The following is a 19,362-nucleotide window of genomic DNA, read 5'->3' as shown; positions in this document are numbered from 1 at the left end:
TACCTCGTCAAAGACAACATAAAATTTTATATCAGTGATAAGACAGGGCACTGAAAAATACTAAATGTTCTGAATAGCAGCTGCCTGCTCTTAGTCTGCTGGGAGTTAGATTTGAAGAGGCTTGAGGTCTTGTGTGTTAGATTTCTGTGTTTCCTCTGTCTGGTATAAATTAGCCTTGTCTCCAAAATCCGAAGTCGGGGTCTGCTTGTATAGACTCACTGCATAGGATGACAGGAAATCCTAGCATAAAGGGTTTATAAAGAGCTGCTGTTTAACTGTTCAATCTGAAAGACAAACTTCAGAAAAAGCATGGAAAATAATATTTTTAAGTTATTGAAATTGTTAGGAGTAACTCTGTTAGGAGTAACTCTGTATAACCTCTGACATTTGGCAAAACATGAAATCCAGCAGCCTTTATTACATTGAATGCCACCAGGAGGACCAGTTGGATTTGATGGTGTTAAAGGTCTTTTTCAACCTGAATTATTTTACAATACCCAATAAAGCCAGGGGATCAGTTGAACCAGCAGCCATGTAGACAGACACTGGAATCAATACTCAAATCTCTCCATTTTTTTCTGGATGGGAGTAGGAATAAATAAGATCCCTTGTGCTTCCCACTCGACTGGTTTCTGGTACCAGCACTACATGAGGTTATGTGGAGTTACCCAGCAGGATGGAACAGACAGTGCAAATTCAGCCCTGCTGTTCATCTCTGCATTGATTCTTGTGCAGACACTGAGGGAACCAAGAGGTGTCCAGTGCCTGTCCTGTCCTCTGCTGGTAACACCATAAAGATGACACAAATCACTGTGTCTTGTTAGAAATTCATGTTCCTTACAGGCACTTTGATGACCCCATTTCAGTGGAAAATGTTCTATAGTTTGAAAATCATATGCCACAATCCTGTTTGCTGTCACAAGATTCTTTTCAATATAAGAAAATATTTTAATTTTATACATTTTTTGTATTATTATTGCATATTTGAATGCATTTGTGATTTATAAAGATGTTTTCATTCACTTGCAGTCTTCTGTTCCTGTAAACTCTTTTGGTCACTGCCCATTGATGTACTAATATCAATGTAACAAAATGTAACTAAATCTCACTACTGTAATAGTGCTATTGGCCTTTCCTTTGAAAATTGCTAATTGCAGAATTACAATTTTCTCATTTATCTTTGCAAGAGAAGAAATGTTTTCTACAGTTAGATAAAATGATTGTCTTTCATCTGAAAGTTTTGTTTCATCTCCAATGTAAAAATATTTTCTGCAGTCTATATCTCAATTAAGATCAGATTTAATGCAGTTTTCCTAATTAAAAAACCACAAACTGTTTAAACTGGAATTTGACCAATCAGTTAAGCAGAGGAAGGTGTGTTTAAAATAGATTTATATTCTAAATGTAGACAACATAGAAATTCTGCAGTAATTTCATAATTTAAAAGAACACAATAGCAAAGAGTATATTTTTCTGAACTTGGAAGAAATAGGAAAATCCAAATGAATACATTTTCTAATCACAATGCAAGCCCTTTTTTTGCCATCTGCCATGTGAGTTGGCCTTATAATTCTTTTAGAAACATTATAATACAAAGAGTTTGAATAACTAGATTTTAAGCATATACTTTCAGACTTTTTATATCCATATAATCTGCTTTGCTGTTTTAGTTTCTTGAGACTTTGTTATACAGTTATTTCTACTTTTTCTCATAATGCTTAAGTAGTTTAAGCAAGATATTCCTTAATTCACAAATTCCTTCTTGTGTTAAAGATATGCACTCAGAAAATAATATTTCCTTGATATTGTTGTTACAGGAGTGTATGTTAAAGCTACTTTGGTCACCTTAATTATACATTTCCAGATGTTGCATTTCAAAGTTAAATTTTATTTTCAAATTCCCTGGCTCACTCTATGTTTTACAGTACCTATTTTTTTCTAATTTTTACTGGCTAAAGTCATCCCTTGGATATTCAGGTGAAAATGTGTGTCTGAATGTAAAATGGCTTCCAGGGAAGATAAAATACCTGTGGAGTTTAATCACAGGAGCAGTGAGTGAGTGTTTGCAGGGCTTTGTGCCAGCAGCTTTCAGGTACCTTGCACTGCATGGGGAGCTTTGGGATGCCATTGTAGCTCAGGTAACTGCATCCCCCATCAGTCAGAACTGAGAGACAGATTTTGGACTGACTCCTCAGTGAAGTATCTCTAGGGCCCTTGGTGTCTAGGCTGCCAGAAGAGTCAGTGGGGATGTGGTCAGTGCAGCCAGGGACTGAGAACAGTTTTGCTGTCCAGTTCCTTGAGCAACTGACAGAATGGCATTGAGGAAACTTAGCCTGAATGTTAGCATCTCATGCTTATTGAGACTCCCAAGGAAATCAGAGGCAGCTCCACAGAGCTGGCAAGTGTGATGCCTGGGAATACCCTGCAAGAGCACTGCACACTCTGCAGTGACAGCTAAGGGGCAGATGGGGTATTTTTGGGCACTGGGTGCCTGTATGTGAATTGCCTCCTCTGACACAATGACTCCTTCCATCAAATGTGCTGGAAATCCAGGTGCTGAGCTTGCTCATGGAGACACGTGGTGTTGTGGTCTCTGACTGACTCACATCCATGGATGCCCAAATTCTAGCTTGGTGATTAGGTATGATGTATGATAGGGCAAGGGAGAATGACTTCAAACTGAAATAGTGTTTAGATTAGACAGTAGGAAGAAGCCCTTTTATTTGAGGGTAGTAAGTCACTGAAGCAGATGCCCAGAGAACTTTTGGATGACTCATCTCTGGAACTATTCAAGGCCAGGCTGGATCAGGCTCTGAGCTGAGGTCTAGTAAAAGGTGTCCTGGCCCATGGCAGTGGGCATTGGAACTTGGTGATCTTTAAGGTCCCTTCCATCTCAAACCAGTCCATGATTCTATGATGATTCTTTTTCTTCTACTCCAATCTGTCTTTTTTCAATTTAAATTTATTCTGTGAATGAATTCTCCTACAACCTGATCAGGTATCACAGGGTAGATGCAGATGGACCACCAAAATGTGTTACAGAAGAGGTTGAAAGCAATATGTGATCCCTTTTGGAGAACTTACTGGTCTTGTCTCCAACCCTGACAACTTAGCTATGTGCATTCCAAGACTTATTAGGAGATGCTATTGGTTTTGACATCCACAAATGAATGAATTGTTGCTTAAGTATTTATTTTTTCTCTTTCAGTTACTGCAATGGATGCATGTTAGATCCAGACTGTGGTCTCTGCTACAAATTGAATAAATCAAGTGTTGTTGAATCCTCATGCATTCCTGTTGATAAACACTCTACAATGAAAGCAGCTTGGGGCAGGTATGTCACTTGTCAAGATTTTTTAGCCTTGTGCTCTACAGAGAGTGTCTTTTATGCTATTGAGAACAATTTTGCTTTTACAGAAAGTGTTAAATTCTTAAGATGTTTGGGAAGAAGAAAATAACTTGGCAGTGTCAAAAATGGGTGATTACTTCCTAACAATAAATTAAAGCCTTGACCCTGATGTGTGCAGCCCTTTTGGTATAGTCTGTCACTTAGGAAGCATGGCAAAAGTACACTAGAAGTGAGGAAAATTACCTTTCCTTAATGTTTTTCATTCATTTGAAGTGGCACATTCCCTAGTTGTATACTTAAAGCCCTCTGAATTAATTTTCTTTTAAAATGCATTCATTAGACCACACTTTTAATTTTGGCCTACCGAAGAAACAATTAGCTCAGCTGAATAAACTAAAATTAGCAAAATGTGAAAAGTTCAAATTGTCAAAAGCATGGGGTTTGGCCCCAGATTTCTGTGGTTCTGTGCCTGAAAGGGGTGCCATGCCATATGTTGCACTTGGGTGTAAAAACGTGTGCATTCATAGGCACAACTGCAAAATATATCACACCTCTTTCTTATGCAGCACAAAACTGCCTGGGAAGTCACAGCAACCTTCAGGTTTTCTGGAGTACTGACTATTCCTCAGGAATAGCTTTGTGAGTTGGAACATTGTCTTGTAGAGGCTTTATGAATACTTTAGTAATGATTAGGTCTTGGATTAGGGTTTAGAATGGTTCAGAGGCACAAGGGAATTATGTAATTACTTCTGAGAAAACCACCTCAACATAATTCATCTCAGCCACCCACACACCATGAACATACCTAGGGAATAGGCAAAGGTTTGTGTGGTGGTTTGGGCCTCTTTTTTTTTTTATTTTTTTAATTTTTATTAACTTTCATACATATTTCTCAGAATTTCAACCAAACTGTCTCAAAGGCACTGAGTCATATTGGACAGAGGCTAAAAGGTATGAAAAATATCTACTAATTGTACAATCATTAATTTAAAATTACTTTAAAATTGCCCTCATTTTGATTTCAGTACCATTAGGCCTAGTAATTAATTCCAAGTGCAGAAAAGAGAAGCTTATATTTTTTGTAATCCGAAGTTAAAAGCACTGTGATCATTTGGGGGTTATTACAGTTAATAAATAACTGGGAAAACTACAAAATTGCATCTGACCTGCTTGTTCTGTGACTAACTTCAATGTCACATTATGGAGTATACCTTGCATATTGCCTGATACCCTGATGTGATCTGCAGCCTGTGGACTCTCATATTTGTAAGGTAACAGATGTCTCTTCATATTCCAAGTCAACATTCATTTCCTATATGCTGTAGTTTCAAGTAGCTTTTCTATAGTTATCAGAATCACACTAGAATTCAGAAAGACATACATGCAAACAAAACATTTTTATGAATAGTTGATAGGTAAAATTAAACTTTATTTCATTAGCCAGTGCTATTTTTTAGCACAGTAAATGTGGGCTAAGCAATTATTTCATATTAATGATTCAGTCTCTGTCTTTGCTGTACAGCCTGTGGGAGCAAATTAGATAGGGAAGAATAAATATTTCCCTTTCATATTGCAAAATGCAGTCTTTCCATGTGCAAGAATTCCATACCATGAGGACCCTGCTTAAAATCCTTTGAAAGGAAATGAAACAATTTTATATATGTTATACTGGTAGTCACCACTGTGAAAGTCCTGCCTAAAGATGGAAAACCAATAAAATATCCACATTTCTTTTTCTAAATATTCCTCACAATTTCTAGTGTTTATTTCATTAATTTCTCTCTTGCCTCAGTTTTCAAAAAGCTAATCCTTCAAGCTCTGCAGTGTCAGGTGGTGCCTTCTGTGCCCTCCAAGCCCTGTGGAAGAGGGAAGCATTCTGCCATCTTTTCCTTCTGCTCCTTTTCTTCACAGATAGGTGTATTTCTGCTTACTGGCCCGGGGGAATCCCCATAGAGTTTTGTTTCCAAGGGCTCACATTCACATACCACCCCCAGCTCCATTTGCTCAAATCCTGAGTCTGCTTTACAGCAAAATCAGTCGCAAAAAAGCCATAGGGTTTCCCTGCCAAGGGAAGATTGCTGCAGGGAAAACAGCATAGTTCCATCCCCAGTTGAGTCTCAGAGCAGCCAGAGGCATCTGTATCTCCCTGGCAGCATAGGGAGAACAATGCCTGAGACAAGCTAACAGCACTGGGGAAGGAAATTGAAGCCCTTTCTTTCACAAAGTTGCTTTGTCACAAGCTAGACATACAGGGGCTATTGCTTAAAAAATATACATGGCATTATGGTGATCAGAAAGTAGTGTAATAATTGGAGAGATGATTTTGTGGGCTGTGGACAGCTGATAGCTGTAATTATCAGCAGCCTCTTTTGTAACTCCTGTGTGTCCTGATGGCTTCATGCATCCGGTATTAGATGAATGAGTTTAAATGGCTTAAAACCTCCAGGGTTACACTTGGCTCATAGAAAATCTATTTTGCCATTAATTTTGCTCAGGAGAGAAGAAATTTGTTTCTGAGCTATTGGTTTGGGACTTGTTGGACCTCAGATGTCTGAGCATTAGCAGAAGCAGCAGCTCTCACAATGTTAGTGAAGGAGTTAGAGAAACAGCTTCTCCTGGACTTGGGCTGGCAGTGCCTTGCAGAGCATTTTCCTGCTGCTGTGATCACATCTTGTTTATGATTTTCCTGCTGGAGAGCTGGGAGCTGCAGCCATCTGAACCCCAACTGTCCTGACATTTACTCAGGGGCTTATCTATTCCTGATGTGTAACCTACCACCAAGGTGAGAGGTGCCCAGAAGCTCTAACAGAGAAGGCCTTGTCATGTATTTTTTAAAGCTCTCTGCAGCCATGCAGACTGACATGGAAAACTTCTGTTTATGTATTTATAGCTTTGCACTGTTTTTCACTGTTGGTCCCAAGGTACTTCGATAGCACTGATGTAGTGGGCCATGCTTTGACTGTTACCATAAAATATTGTAATGCATTTTATTTCCAGGACATTTCCCCAGTGCCAACTGGGTGTACTGGATACCACCTCCATTGTTAATTGCGTTTATTTGGTTATGGTATGTTCTACATTGAGAAGTTCTGGGGAGGGGAGGGAAGAGAGCAGAGATTTCAGTCTCCTGTGGCTGCCAGCAAGGCTGTTTATGTTGCTGTGGTTGTCATAGAAACCCAGGGAGACAATTAAAGCATCCACATATTTTTCAAGAAGAATATAGTGTTTGGGTTCTGGTGAATGTTGGGAACTCTGTGGCTGGCAGTGGCCCTGGGGGAGAGAGATTGCGCAGGAATAAATCTGACCGAGTCCAAGTCACAGCTTAAGCAGCCTGGGTGATGTGCAGTGGGTGTGCCTGTAAGATCATGCATGTAGCACAAGCAGCAGAGATGTATCTTTCATTATTTAATCAGTTACATAAGCGTGACTGGTAGTAGAAGAACACAGGGAGGAGTGTTTTGCCCAGGGCACCAGCACAGGCAGGTGCTTTGCTGCCCTCGGTATTTCTGAACCAGTTAACAAAATAGCTGTTGACATGCAAATCTTGCTGCCTCCAGCTCTGCTCAGGGACACATAAAGAATGGTTCCAAGACAGTGAGCAAGAATATTCTTAAATTATTTGCTTTGTAGTAAAAGAAGAAGAGCTGTATCTTTTCTTTCAGTGTGGTCTCACGGTTCTGCACTGGGACTCTGTTTTCCAAGATGTAGGGAAGTTTTGCACATAGCAGTAGCACAGAAAGCCTTGCAGTTCTGTTCTTCATGAGCATTGAATTATGAAATCCCCATGAACTTAATAAAAAGCATTAGCTCACTTGTACAGATGGGGTTGCAATGGGAAGGTTCCCATATGAAACTCAGGTGGCACAGAGAGGTCATGGGCAGAGTCCCTCTCTCAGCCAGGACAAAATGTAGAGGTGACTGCTTTCAGGGCTGTGCTTTCTGAACACAACCCAAAATCCAGGGGTTTTCCCCACCACTACAATTACTCCCTCAGTACTCAGAGAAGTTTCTCTCTTGAAATTTCTCTTTGTGTAATTGCAATCAATACTCCTAAAGGTCAGCCAAGGATGAAGAAACTTTAAATTGCATTACTACCCTTACAGTTAAAAGAATAACTGCAAGGGAAGGAGGTACTTACAGTGCCTTGATGTGACATTAACCTTGACATGAGTATGTTGTCAAGACGACAGCAGGCCCACAACTGAGCTGAAACGCTCTCATGAGCAACTCTGAGCAATCTTCCTCTGGAGAGAATGATGTTGATTTTATACAGTAAACAATTATGAAGAAATAATAACATCATCCTCAGATCAGAGACAAGCCTAGAGCCATCCTGTCCACACAATTAGCTGGCAGGTCTCCACAGCCCCCAGAGGAGAACGATTGGGAACAGAAATCTATAAAGAGAGAGGAGCTGACTGATTTGCTGTTTTCAGCCATTTTTATTAACTTTGTTAGAGGAACATCTTTGTGCCAGGGGAGTTTAATGCTTCGTGGAGAATCCTGCTTTTCTCAACATAAAGAAGCACTCCCCTCTCTAAGGGCAGCCCCTGCAAAGGCGAGAGAGCAGAAGAGCTCTGTCTTTGGGAAGCTCTGTTTTCCTTTAGCCAGAGCTCTCCTGAGCATCTTCCTCCCATGTAAAATTAATGGCATGTTTTACAGATGCTCAGTAATGCTGTTATGTTTCACTGTGTGCCTGTTGCTCATATCTGCCAGTTTGCTGAGGGGTTTAAATGTGTCTTGGAAACCTGTTTGGGGGGAAAGTGGGTTTGAATTGCCTGTGCAGTGAGAGGAAGCAGGTGAGGCAGGCAGTCAGTCAAACCCTCTTTCCCAGCTTCAGGAGTGTGCCTAATGACCTTGGCATTCGAGCCTGGATGCTAACTAGATTCCACTGGTTAGAAAAAAATAAATTCATGGGAGTTCATTAGCTGGATTCTCAGACAACAGATCGGGTTATGTCCAACAGGGGACATGCCAGTGTCTGCCACAGCCTCGAGAATATTCTGGGGAGCTTTACACTCATGCAGCACTCCCTGTTGTCTAATGCATAGCAGATGAGACTCTTAAAATTATTAGAATACTTTTTCTTGGTAAGAACATTCGATTTTTCTAAAAATACCATATTGCTTTTTCCCCTTGTAGATAAAGACAGACATGTAAGTTCATTACACTTGTTTTGCACCATCAGATACATTTGTAAAAGTTCCTGTGACTGCTTTTCTAATGCAAGAAGAATGTATGTGCATAACTATGCATTTGAAGACTGAGAATCTGTTTTCAGTACATCATGGGAAGCAGCATGACAGACCTTTGCTGTTACCACAGAAAGATTGGCCCCAGAGCAATCTTTCAGGAATTAAGTACTCTGCTGTCCATGGGTGTAGACATGGCTTGTTTTGTCATGCAGAAAGTATTGCTAGAAGATTTTATTGCTGAAATGATTATTTGAAGCCTTTCTACAAGGGTCTGCATTGAAAATTCATGCTTAACTCAGCAGTAATTAGAAGATAAACTAGTATTTCTCTTACCAAGTAGTCAGATCAATAGATGAAGATTATACATAGCATTATGGTTCTCATATTTACCATGTAAAAAATGATAGTAGAGGGAGTAAAGGATTCAGGAAAGTAGCAGGATCAAGAGAATATTCACATCTGCATGTATGTTGGCAGCACTCAGAAGAGTTGTGATTATAACCAGTAGTCTTAGAGAAATCTCCTAATAGACAATATGGTAAATGTTGGCTAAATTGAAATATTCATAACTTCAGTAGGACCCAGAACATAAAACGCCCCCTCTCTGCCTCAATATTGTTCAGAAAAGAAAATCAAGATAGATGCAGAATTGTATTCTGAATATCTTCCCTAGTGCTAGTAGGTATGAAAACCTGGAGCAGCTGTGTGGCAGGGTGCAATCCTATTTGTCCTGTTTGATTTGGAGTATGTACATCAGCACAATGTCTAATATATATTAGTGAGTTGTGTGAAAACAGAAACTAAAAGAAGATCTGAAACTGGTTACAGTCTTTGTCAGCCAGACTCCAAGGCACGAGGTCTTTCCTGGGAGGAGGTTATCAGACATGTAGTCACAGTCTAATGGTTGCATATGCCAGTGTGATTTGTAAAAGAATGTGGAAGAGGAACTTAAGAAATCTTGTATGCATGTTTTAAAGCCATTTCTGCTCTCTGGTAAGAGCAAAGAGGAAGAATAGAAGGATAAAGTAATATAGAATACAGTGTCCTTGATCCTTGATGAGCCTGTCTTATTGGTGAGGCAGGAGTAGGTAGTAAAATAAGTGGAATTTTAATGTTCACATCCTTTCAGCCACTCTTCCTGCTCAAATCTTTAAGACATCACACTTTGAAATTATTTTAAAAGGAAATTATTTAATGGTGGACTTGAAAACCATAATAAGCTCCTTTTAAGCATATATAAAGATGGTGAAATCTATATATGTACTGAAATATTGTAAGGGTGTAATTAAATAATTGAGGGCGGGATTTTATTGTAACTTTAATAGAAGATAATCTTGTCCTTTTTTTAACTGTTTAACTTGCTAAAAAGGGAAGACTTTTTTTAAGCTATTGTTATAACATAATTATATTTTAATTTAATGCCTGTACAAATAAAGTACTTTGTATATTGTAGCTGCATTTTAGGTCTAAAATAGTGAACAGAGCAACACAATAATCTAAACTGAAACTATTTACATTTCTTTCAGATAATTGCTTAGGAATTACTATTAATAGCTTTAGCATGATATTTCTACTCCACCAGTGACAAATTCTGGATGTTTGAAAAGCCTTGTTATGAAGTGAAGGTGTTTTGACTGGGAAATTTTTATTTTTTATACTGAAGGCAGAATTTATTTGTTGGAGACACCCAGCACAAAATAGGATTTTAAAGCAGGGCTGGTTAGTTTGAAATATTGTCTGTGCATTTGTTCTCTACCCATTCCTTTTTATTGCTAAACATGCTTCTGGATCTTGCTCCAGGTTACTGGTTAAAAGGCATTCTGGCAGGGAATGCCAACTGCTGTTTGGGTTACTTGGTACAACTACTTCAGATGCAAGCATTGAGGTAATTTGAATATAAAAACAAAAGTGGCCCTTGAGCTAAAATATGATCTGTCAAGTGCTGCTGGCTGGAAAAAATTGCATTATTTAAATGAAAAAATATTTGAGTCAGTGTTCTTCATTTGAAAAGTGGTCCAAGGAAGAAGATGGCATGATGTTCAAAATTTAAATATACATCTGCTGAAGAAGCAAGCCTTCAGCTTTTTTCATTCATTCTCTGGTCAGCTGAAGGAGAGCTACAAGGAAAATACTCTTGTTCCCTGTTCAGAAAGCATGTTTGCTCCTAGCTGACAAAGGAGATGGGAAAGGAAAGGAGGAGAAAACGCCAGTGTGTACGAGAGAATTGTCAGTCTGCCACCAGTGGGCTTTGATTATGAGGATAATTCCTGCAGCTTTTCTCTCTCCCTTATGAAAGGTACGTTAGAGAGTCTTTTACTGCCCATAGGAGCTGCTGCTAATGAGCTTCTCCAGCTGCTCATCTTCCTAGGGACAGACGGAGAGCCGTCCGTGCGTCCGTGCCGGGGCCGTGCTGGGCAGGGCAGAGCTCAGCCCTGCTCTGCTCATCCTGGGGCACCCCAGAGGGGCAGAGGGAGCGTGCAGGGAGCTGCTGCTGGCACAGATGGGGAGTTCCCCTCCTGCCTTGGAGCCCTGGAAAGGGAACTGACTCACTTTTGGGAGCATGTGGATTTTTTATCTGAGGGGAGAACTTCCAGTAGCTGTTTTTCACATTTATTTGGTTATTGACTATAAAGTTTGAATTTAGATAAAAATAATTTGTGAAGACTGCCTCAGGAGATTCCTTTGGGCTTTTACACTGTGAGATGGATTTACTAAAATTAAGTTTCCTCTGTTTGGAGGGTGGAAAATATTTTGGAAACACCCATGGGGTAGAGTATTTTTACTGATAAAGACCATTCAACAGGGCCAAACCCAGACCTCCATACAGCAGCTTGTACTTTTAACAGCATCCCTAATCCACATCTTACATACCTTTATTCCATACTAAGTAATTCTTCAATAATCCCAACATGGGACACAGTAAAATTTTCATATCTTCCCTTCTTAAAAGAATTAAATTTTTAGAGTTTGTTGGTTTGTTGTTTTGTTTTGGTTTTTTTTTTTTTTGCTTTTGAGGGAAAATAAATCAACACATTTCTGCAGTAGGGCTGTTGAATAACTCAACATGTTTGATTAGTTTAAGTCATCGAAATTACTGCATGTGCTGTTTGCACGTGTGGTTCATTTCCTTGAGAATGGCAGCAGTAACATCAGCCCCTCACTGGCACAAGATGAACTGGAATTATCGATTCCTTTGATTTAAAGTCGTGACCTTACTTTAACTCAGCTCTTTGGTTAGTACAGGCTAGGAGGTGGGCAGTCTGGGAGGTGGCACTTTGGGCATTTCTTCCTCCTTGCAGGATGCACAGACTTCCTTTTGTCCTGCAGCTTTCCACAGCTGTCAATTAGCTTTGCAGAGATAATAGTGAGAGATGAGTTTGAGGTTCTGCATGATTATTGAGTTCTTCAGTCCTGTGATTCAGGCGGGTTATGTTCTCATTTAGCATATTTTCTTGGGAAAAAAGCATTTATTTATGTAAAATTCTTTCTAGTTGTCAGAGGCCATGAAAGATAGAGGATTACTTTGATTTCTGCCGAGGTCTTCGACTGTCACATCCCAGACTATTGAGTTGCATGTAACAATGAAGACTTTGGTAGCCAAAGTTCTTAAATTTCATAAAGCAGAGATAATGAAACCATATATACCATATATATATTACCATATATATATTTTATAAAATTTGTTAGATTAGGCATGGGTGTTGCACCTGTGTGCACAAATCAAAGCAGAGCAGCATTCTGTGTTAAGTGCTCACTCTCACAAATCAGGCATGAAGTAATTATCTTGTTGTAAGTGTTCTTAGAGCCTTAGGGCTCCATTTTTAGTTGCAATATTAATGATTTGCAGTGAATTTTAGGGCTGACAGCAGAGGAATCTTCTTTGGAGAGCTCTGTTGGATGATTTAATTCAGAGCCTCCCCGGTACAGCAGGGATGGGTGGGGATGCAGTGCTTCATTCCCCTTCTGAAAAAGGTTTCTCTGAGCTTTTTAGGGCAGAGCTATTGCCACCTACTGGAATCAGGGAAAAGCTCTGCTTAAAAAATATGTTCCATCATCTGTTTAAAACAACGAATGCAAGATCTCAAGTGTTGTCTAGTTAGATTTCAGTTGTGGTGGCAAACAGTTACTGGCACTAGTTAAAATGTAATATTTGTGTCTAAATTGCTGTTACAGAAAACAAGTGTTGTTAGATGGAAGGTTATGGTGGTCAAGATGTTATTGTTAGAACTGTTGAAATATAAACTTTGTATGTATGTCAATAACTAGAAATTAAACAGAGCAGGGAAGTGCTAAAAAGGCATGCTAATGCATGTAATATTGATCTCTGTTTTAAACTCCTTGTCCTTATATGGTCTTTTGGCTCAGATTCAAGAAGAAAAGCAAATTTAGAAAGTCCCCCCTCCCCTTTCCTTTTGTTTCAGTAAAAATTTCCAAAGGATTGATACTTTACTCTCTCCTCAGCTCCCATTGAAATATGAGGTTAACTGAGGTTGTAAGGTATGAACAGGGAAAAAAATGGAAAATTCTTTCTGCACAGTGCTGGTTTGGCTGGGAGGTACAGGGTCTGCTGCCTGGAATAAGCAATAAATTATCTGTAAGCCTCAGCAATGTGCCTGCAGACACAGAGCAGACCCAGGTTGTGCTGGAATTGTGTGACCATGTTCCATTTGTGGTTTGAGTTTGGGGTTTGGGTGGGATTTACTTTGTTTTTCTCAATTGAATGATAAAATCTTGCCATTCCTCGCTAACTTCACACACCAGGTTTCAGTGTGAAAGTGCAGTTTTTATGGTACCTCTGTATGTCTAAAACTTTGGGGGAGTTAAAGCAATATTTTTTTTTTCCTCTTTATTGTTTTCTAAAGTGTTTAGAAGCACTCAGAAAAGAAAAAAGATTGTAATATAGAGACTATTTCATTTGGAGGGTGAACTTCCAGTGAATTGTACTGAGTTACCTTGATACTAAGTTACAATAACCACTTTGGTTTCTTTGGTCTTTAATAAAGTCTTGGAAATGCTTCTGACAATTGTAACTCAAGGGATCATTTTGACATGATGACATTCCTGTGACACTACCACTGGCACATGGTGGACAGCACAAGCATCAGTAAAGGTTACTTGTAAGTTTAAGTAAGAATAGGAAGTCTGGATGGAATTTGTTTAAATCAACTTCAGATGTCTAAAATTGTGACCTTGAGCTGTAGTTCCTTGACTAATGGAGTAGAAAATGTTCCTTTTTTTTCCTTTGCAGCTGGTCTTTGTCTGTGTTTTAGAGAATTCACTTTCTTATGCCATGCCAGCAGTTCTGTTCTGCTGTTCTGTTAAAATTTTTTCAGTTAACATTAAAATATTGATACTTATTATTATTGAGCCCTACATTTGGCCCTTCCCACCAGTATTCATTGGAGTGATCTGTCTTTATTCAGCATTCAAAAGAGGCAACACCTGGGAGAACTGATATTTCTGCAGTGATTAGGCAGCTGGTTGATATTTCTGTTATAACCAAAAGAACTTTGGAAATTATAATTATTAAGAAAATGAAATGTAAATTCAGATGAAAGAACAAATGAGAGTAAACATCAGGTGGATATTTATTTTATGGTAAGCCTGCATGAAATTCCAAAGTGCTGCATTTGACATCATAATCTTCAGACCAGTTTGTTTCAGTAATTTTATTATTGAGCATCAATGCTGCAATCAGAGAGATTAAATGCTTTTAAATCTGGAAAGAAAAGCCAGAAGTTCTCCTATCCTATTACTCCAGTTCTGTCAGTAGTATGGTTGCAGTCTGGTGCTCAATCCATAAGCTCTCCAACATGTCAGAGCAGGGATGACCCAGAACTTCCACCAAAAACTCAGGAGCAGCAGAGCAGCTGCAGTTCAGGGGAAAACCAGGAGCACTGAGGTACAGCGAGGGCTCTGCACCCAAGTGAAACTCTTACTGAGCTAGTCTGTCATGGGTGTTCAATGCCAGTCTGTCTTTAACAAAAAATACTTGAATCTCCTACATTTATAAGCAATTTTGTCCTGAAAGAGCTCCAACAGAATGAAGCCTGCCTGCCTGTAGGCAGGAATAGAGTGACTAAATCTGTCTGGATTTTGCTAGAAAGCCTCAGGCAGCACAAGTTAGCTCTGGCAGCCCCCAAGGTGACTGATAGACACTTTCCAGTTAGTGCTCATCTCTGAAATTCCCCAAAGGTTTGCCTTTCAGAAGAAATGGCCAAATCACTAATGAGCACTCCCTCCTTTCAGAGAAGCAGGGGAAGCTGGCAGTGACTGGATGAAGCCAGACTGGATGTGCACGCTCACTGCTGAAACGGATTGTTCCAAAAGTGAACTATTTCTGTATAACCACAGAAAAGCCACTAAACAATCTTTAAAGCCCATTCTGGGGTCACAGGGAGTCCACAAGCATTTCTCAATCATGATGGCTGCCAAGAGGGAAATAATAGCTCATTCTGTTTCCAGAATGTCTCTGTGGTACCTTTTTGCTGGTTGTCATGAAGAGACAGCTTTGTGCTTATATTTTAAATCTGTGAAATGGCACCTACTTCACAAGCAGTTAAATATTCCCAGATGTCATTTCTTACAAGAGTTTGCCATGTGTCTGTGCCCTTACTGTGGCATGAGATGTTTCTTTTCAGTTTGTACTTGATTGCAGTGAACACAATTAAATGGAGCTTTTGTGGCAGCCACCAAGGTGGTGGGAGCAGGAATTCTCATGTCCCACTGGCCACTCTGTGTGCAAGTGACATCCCTGAGCCACGGCCCCATCACACACATCACATCTCCATCCAGACCTGCACATGAATACTTGAGTATAAAAGTGTTGCAGGACACAAATTGTGGGTCTTTCCCTCTACCAGATCGTGGAGTTTTTTCCACTCCATCTGGTAGAATGCAGTGGGTTTCTTATATTTTTTTTTATATTACTGTCATACTAAAATACCTATTGATCATGGCAAAGGCTTCAAAATGTTGGGTAGTATCACTTCCATCATATTTACTCAAATTTCTAAACATTCTTTGCTGATGTGCACCTCTGGGACGTTCTTCAAGATTTGATAATACCTGAAAGAAAGAAATTGTGGGAACTGCAGCATTTAACTGAAGTATTTCAGCATGAGAATTAGGACTGAACTAAACTGTTTCTTTATCTCTTACTGGATCTTTCTTATTTTGAGAATTGGCTGAGACTTTTTAAAAACAGCACTGGAATCTGGGAGGCTTCATGACTTACTGAGGGCACTCTGCTGGAGCCCACCTTCTATGAAGCATTTGTTAAGTTGGGGTTCCCATGCACATCATTTGTTTGGAAGCTACAAGAAAGAGTAGAATTTGTCTTGAAAGAGAATAAAAGATTTAGGGTTAGTAAAGTTGTTCAAGGACATGAACAAATAAAAGTTTTGTGATGAGAGGTGAAATCTCAGTGGACCACTGGGCACAATTGCTTGTATTGCCACAAACCTTAGCAACAGGATATGCTGAAGGGACAAACATAAGATTCATATGTATGCTAAGAATATTTCAATAAGAACTGTCAGACAGTTTAGTGGTTGTGAAATACTCTGTGGTTATTTTTAATTTTTTGAATCAGTGCATTCTACATATGAAAAAGCAGGAAAAGTTGCTGAAGATTTCAATCTTTAAAGTACACAGATGTAAGTTTTCTGTAAACAATTGGGATGTGTCCTTGACAGGGGGAAAAGGGAAGAAATCTTACATTGCCTCCACTTTCCTTTTGAGTCTTACCTGAAATAGTTCACTCTTTTATTGTTGCTTTTTCATAGACTTTTTTAGCTTGTAAATACACAGAATTATGTTTCAAGTTGCAAAAAATATATTTTTGTGTCTTCTCATGAAGACACTGTGACCTATTATCTAGTGATTGAAGTAGTTGAAGCCATCACAGGCAGAAATGCATGAAGGACAGTGGCATTCAGCTAAGATGCTTATGCTCAAAACTAATTAAGTTTTTGCATTTTGATCAGCTTTTAATTTGAATTCTGCCCATTAAAATTCTGTACTTATGACTAGGTATTTGTTAAGTGAACAGTTGATTATGTTTCATAGTTGCATGACCTCTCACAAGTTTCTGTTCTATTAATATAATATTTGAATTATTTATGATTGTGAAATCATACAATTTAATTACTACTAATTAATTCTAATTTTTGCTGGGGTTAGCCAAGTGTGTCCAGTCAGAATCAGAATTAGAGCTAGGAAAGGACACTGTAGAACACAGAGACATCAGATGTTTCCTGACACTTTTTGTGACCATCTGATACTTTGGAAGAGTAGGAGAAAGCTTGGAAAGAAAAATAAGTCAATCTCTGTATAGTGCAATGAAGGTAATTTTGTGTCCTATAACAAAAATCTGGTATGTACTTATTTCTGCTCCCAGTTTTTGAGTGCACTGTCAGCTGCTGTGAGGTCTGAAATGGTTGGGCTTTAACACTGGGTAAACATTATTGTGCATTCTCCTGGTTTGAGTCCATTTCTCAAGGTAAGGAGTGCACAAAAGATGATGGGGGAGCCTGTTGGACAGAGTTCTGGCAGTAGCAGAGATTTGTCTCTCTCCCCTCCTGGCAGATATGATGAAGAATGGAGCTTGAAACCCTTGGGGTGTGACAGCAGAGTGGGGAATTGTAGCTGACAGCTTGGAGGTAGCCACGGGGGCTTGCAAGGTGCCTGTGTAGGATAAAAGAAGTCTGAGGCAAATCCCAAACTGAGCATCTTTCACTGGGAGATTAGAGTTGTCTGATCCCACCAAAGGTGCTTGCTCAGCCCCACAGCTCAGGAGCATCCAGCTGGCACTGTCCCACAGCTGAGGTTCTTCCTTTGGCAGCAGACACAACATCTGTGTTGTCCACACTTCAGAATCCACTGATAGGTGGTTCCAAAAGTACTGAAGTGTCCAGATCAGCAAACAGTTCAGAACCCCTTTGACGTGTTTAATTTTGGACAACTATTTGTCATGGGGAAAAATTGCAGATGCAGTTGTAAAGCTGAAATTTCTCAGCTTGTGAAAGTGTTTGAATTCAAACTCAAAGATTCTTATGTAAGTAAATAATAATATTAAAAAATTATGTTCATCTGTGATCAGGTATCCAGGACAGAGGTAAATCAGAACAGTGCTAAGTCTCTTGCAGGTGTGTGTTCTGACATGACTGAGAATCATGGAATTATTTAGATTGGAAAAGGCTCTTAAGATCATCAAGTCTGCAGCTGTAATGGATAGATCCTGTAGCAGGGGGGTCAGCGTGATAAAGACTTTTTCCATCACGTACAGATGCACCAGTCATCTGCTAAGATGCAATTTGCTTTCTTTGCTGTGAACTAAGCTATTTTTCCAGGTTTTTGAAACATATACTAGTATTTTTAAAACTCTTTGACAGTTATAGCAAAAGGCTTCAATAAGTGTCCCAAAACTCTGTATTTTATGCAATGAAAGTTAAGCAATGTATAGCTGAATCCCATGAAGTTTCATGGCAATAGTTTTTCAAGGCTGTATCTGTTTGTTCTTTTCTGGTTGTTTGGGATTTTGAGTTTTTTTGGTTGTTTTTTTTGGTTTAGGGATTTTTAGGGGTTTTTGTTTTTCAGTCGCTGATGTAAGCAGCTTCTTACCTGGTGTAAGAAGCTTCATCTGTAAATTTTTAGGTAACATCTGGTTTAATGGATGAATTATTTCTCTGTGTAAACTATAAAGTCAAAGTGATAAATGCAGACTTCTCCAGAGAGGTGTGGAGCTTCTGAGGCGTGGATGACAGTAGCTAGGGAATTGTGGGAAAGCTTAGAAATTATTGATTCCAGCATTAGTCAGGTTTAAAGTAATCTGTTTGCCTTCAGGTTGAGTTGCAGTTCATTTGATGCTTTAGACAGTGTCTTACCACCTGTATAAAAAAGGAGCAAGGATTTTTCCTTAAAACAGAATATGCTGATTTATAGTGAAATTATTGCTCATGGTTTAACTGGTTTCTATGGGTTGTGCTAATGTAACTATTTTGGACCTACATGGATGGATATGGGAGGCCACTTGATGGACAGGGTAGAGGTGGTTTCCAGAGCCCTCCTTAGAGAGAGTGTCTGACTACCACTGAGTTATTACACAGTTCATCTGATACCTTGCTAATTTCTGCCCTCTGAGGTAGTTGGGGGTTTGTTCAGACAATTAAATATCTTTAGCAGAAGAGGAGGAGCTTGAACTTATGAGAACTAATCCAAAGGTTGAGATTCAGATTCTTCGACAGGATAAGTAATTGATTGTGGATAAATAGTCATAGTTGTTCCCAAGCATCATCCACAAAAACCTTCCTCCATCCAAACAGCAGCTACTCTGAATCATGTCTCTTTTGTCCCCTGTTATTTCCATGACAGACTTCAGATGAAAACATGACTCAATGAACTTGGCATAAATGTATATTGTTCAGTGGATTGCCATGATATGAAAGTCAGCACTCTACACAGGAGACTGTAAAAATCTCCTTGAAGGAGATTTTTAATAAATCAAATATATTTGTTTTACACTTGAGACTTAAATTGGAAAATTGTAGATTATCATCATCCTGATAACCCAGGCACAAAAAGCTGGCATAAGAGCAGTCCTTAAGTAGTTTTACTTGTGTTAGAACAAAGAAATGGGGGATTAGTGAAACTGTGAATTAACTATAAAATCTATGCCATCAGCATCTGATGTCAAAGTTTATCTCAGAGTGGAATGTGTCATTTTGAAATATGCTCGTTCTAACAAGCATTTTACAGAGACAGACAATCACATTAGTGTTTTTCTTCAAAACTAATTTCCTTTGGCTGACTTGATTT

At 39.1% G+C, this 19,362-nt stretch overlaps 1 protein-coding gene across 3 annotated transcripts in view; it reads left to right on the top strand.

The window, feature by feature from the left end:
* Nucleotides 1–19,362, top strand: part of SLC2A13 (solute carrier family 2 member 13) — a 142,704-nt gene that overhangs the window by 111,176 nt on the left and 12,166 nt on the right. For all 3 annotated transcript variants that reach the window (XM_059847328.1, XM_059847327.1, XM_059847326.1), the window contains exon 7: nucleotides 3,209–3,334. In XM_059847328.1, coding sequence (XP_059703311.1) covers nucleotides 3,209–3,334 — 126 coding nt within the window. The remainder of the gene's footprint in view (nucleotides 1–3,208; nucleotides 3,335–19,362) is intronic.

This window comes from Haemorhous mexicanus, chromosome 5 (genome assembly GCF_027477595.1).
Source record: "Haemorhous mexicanus isolate bHaeMex1 chromosome 5, bHaeMex1.pri, whole genome shotgun sequence".
Taxonomy (NCBI): domain Eukaryota; kingdom Metazoa; phylum Chordata; class Aves; order Passeriformes; family Fringillidae; genus Haemorhous; species Haemorhous mexicanus.
Note: the sequence above shows the minus strand (reverse complement) of the source record. Positions and strands in the feature narration are given on the sequence as shown.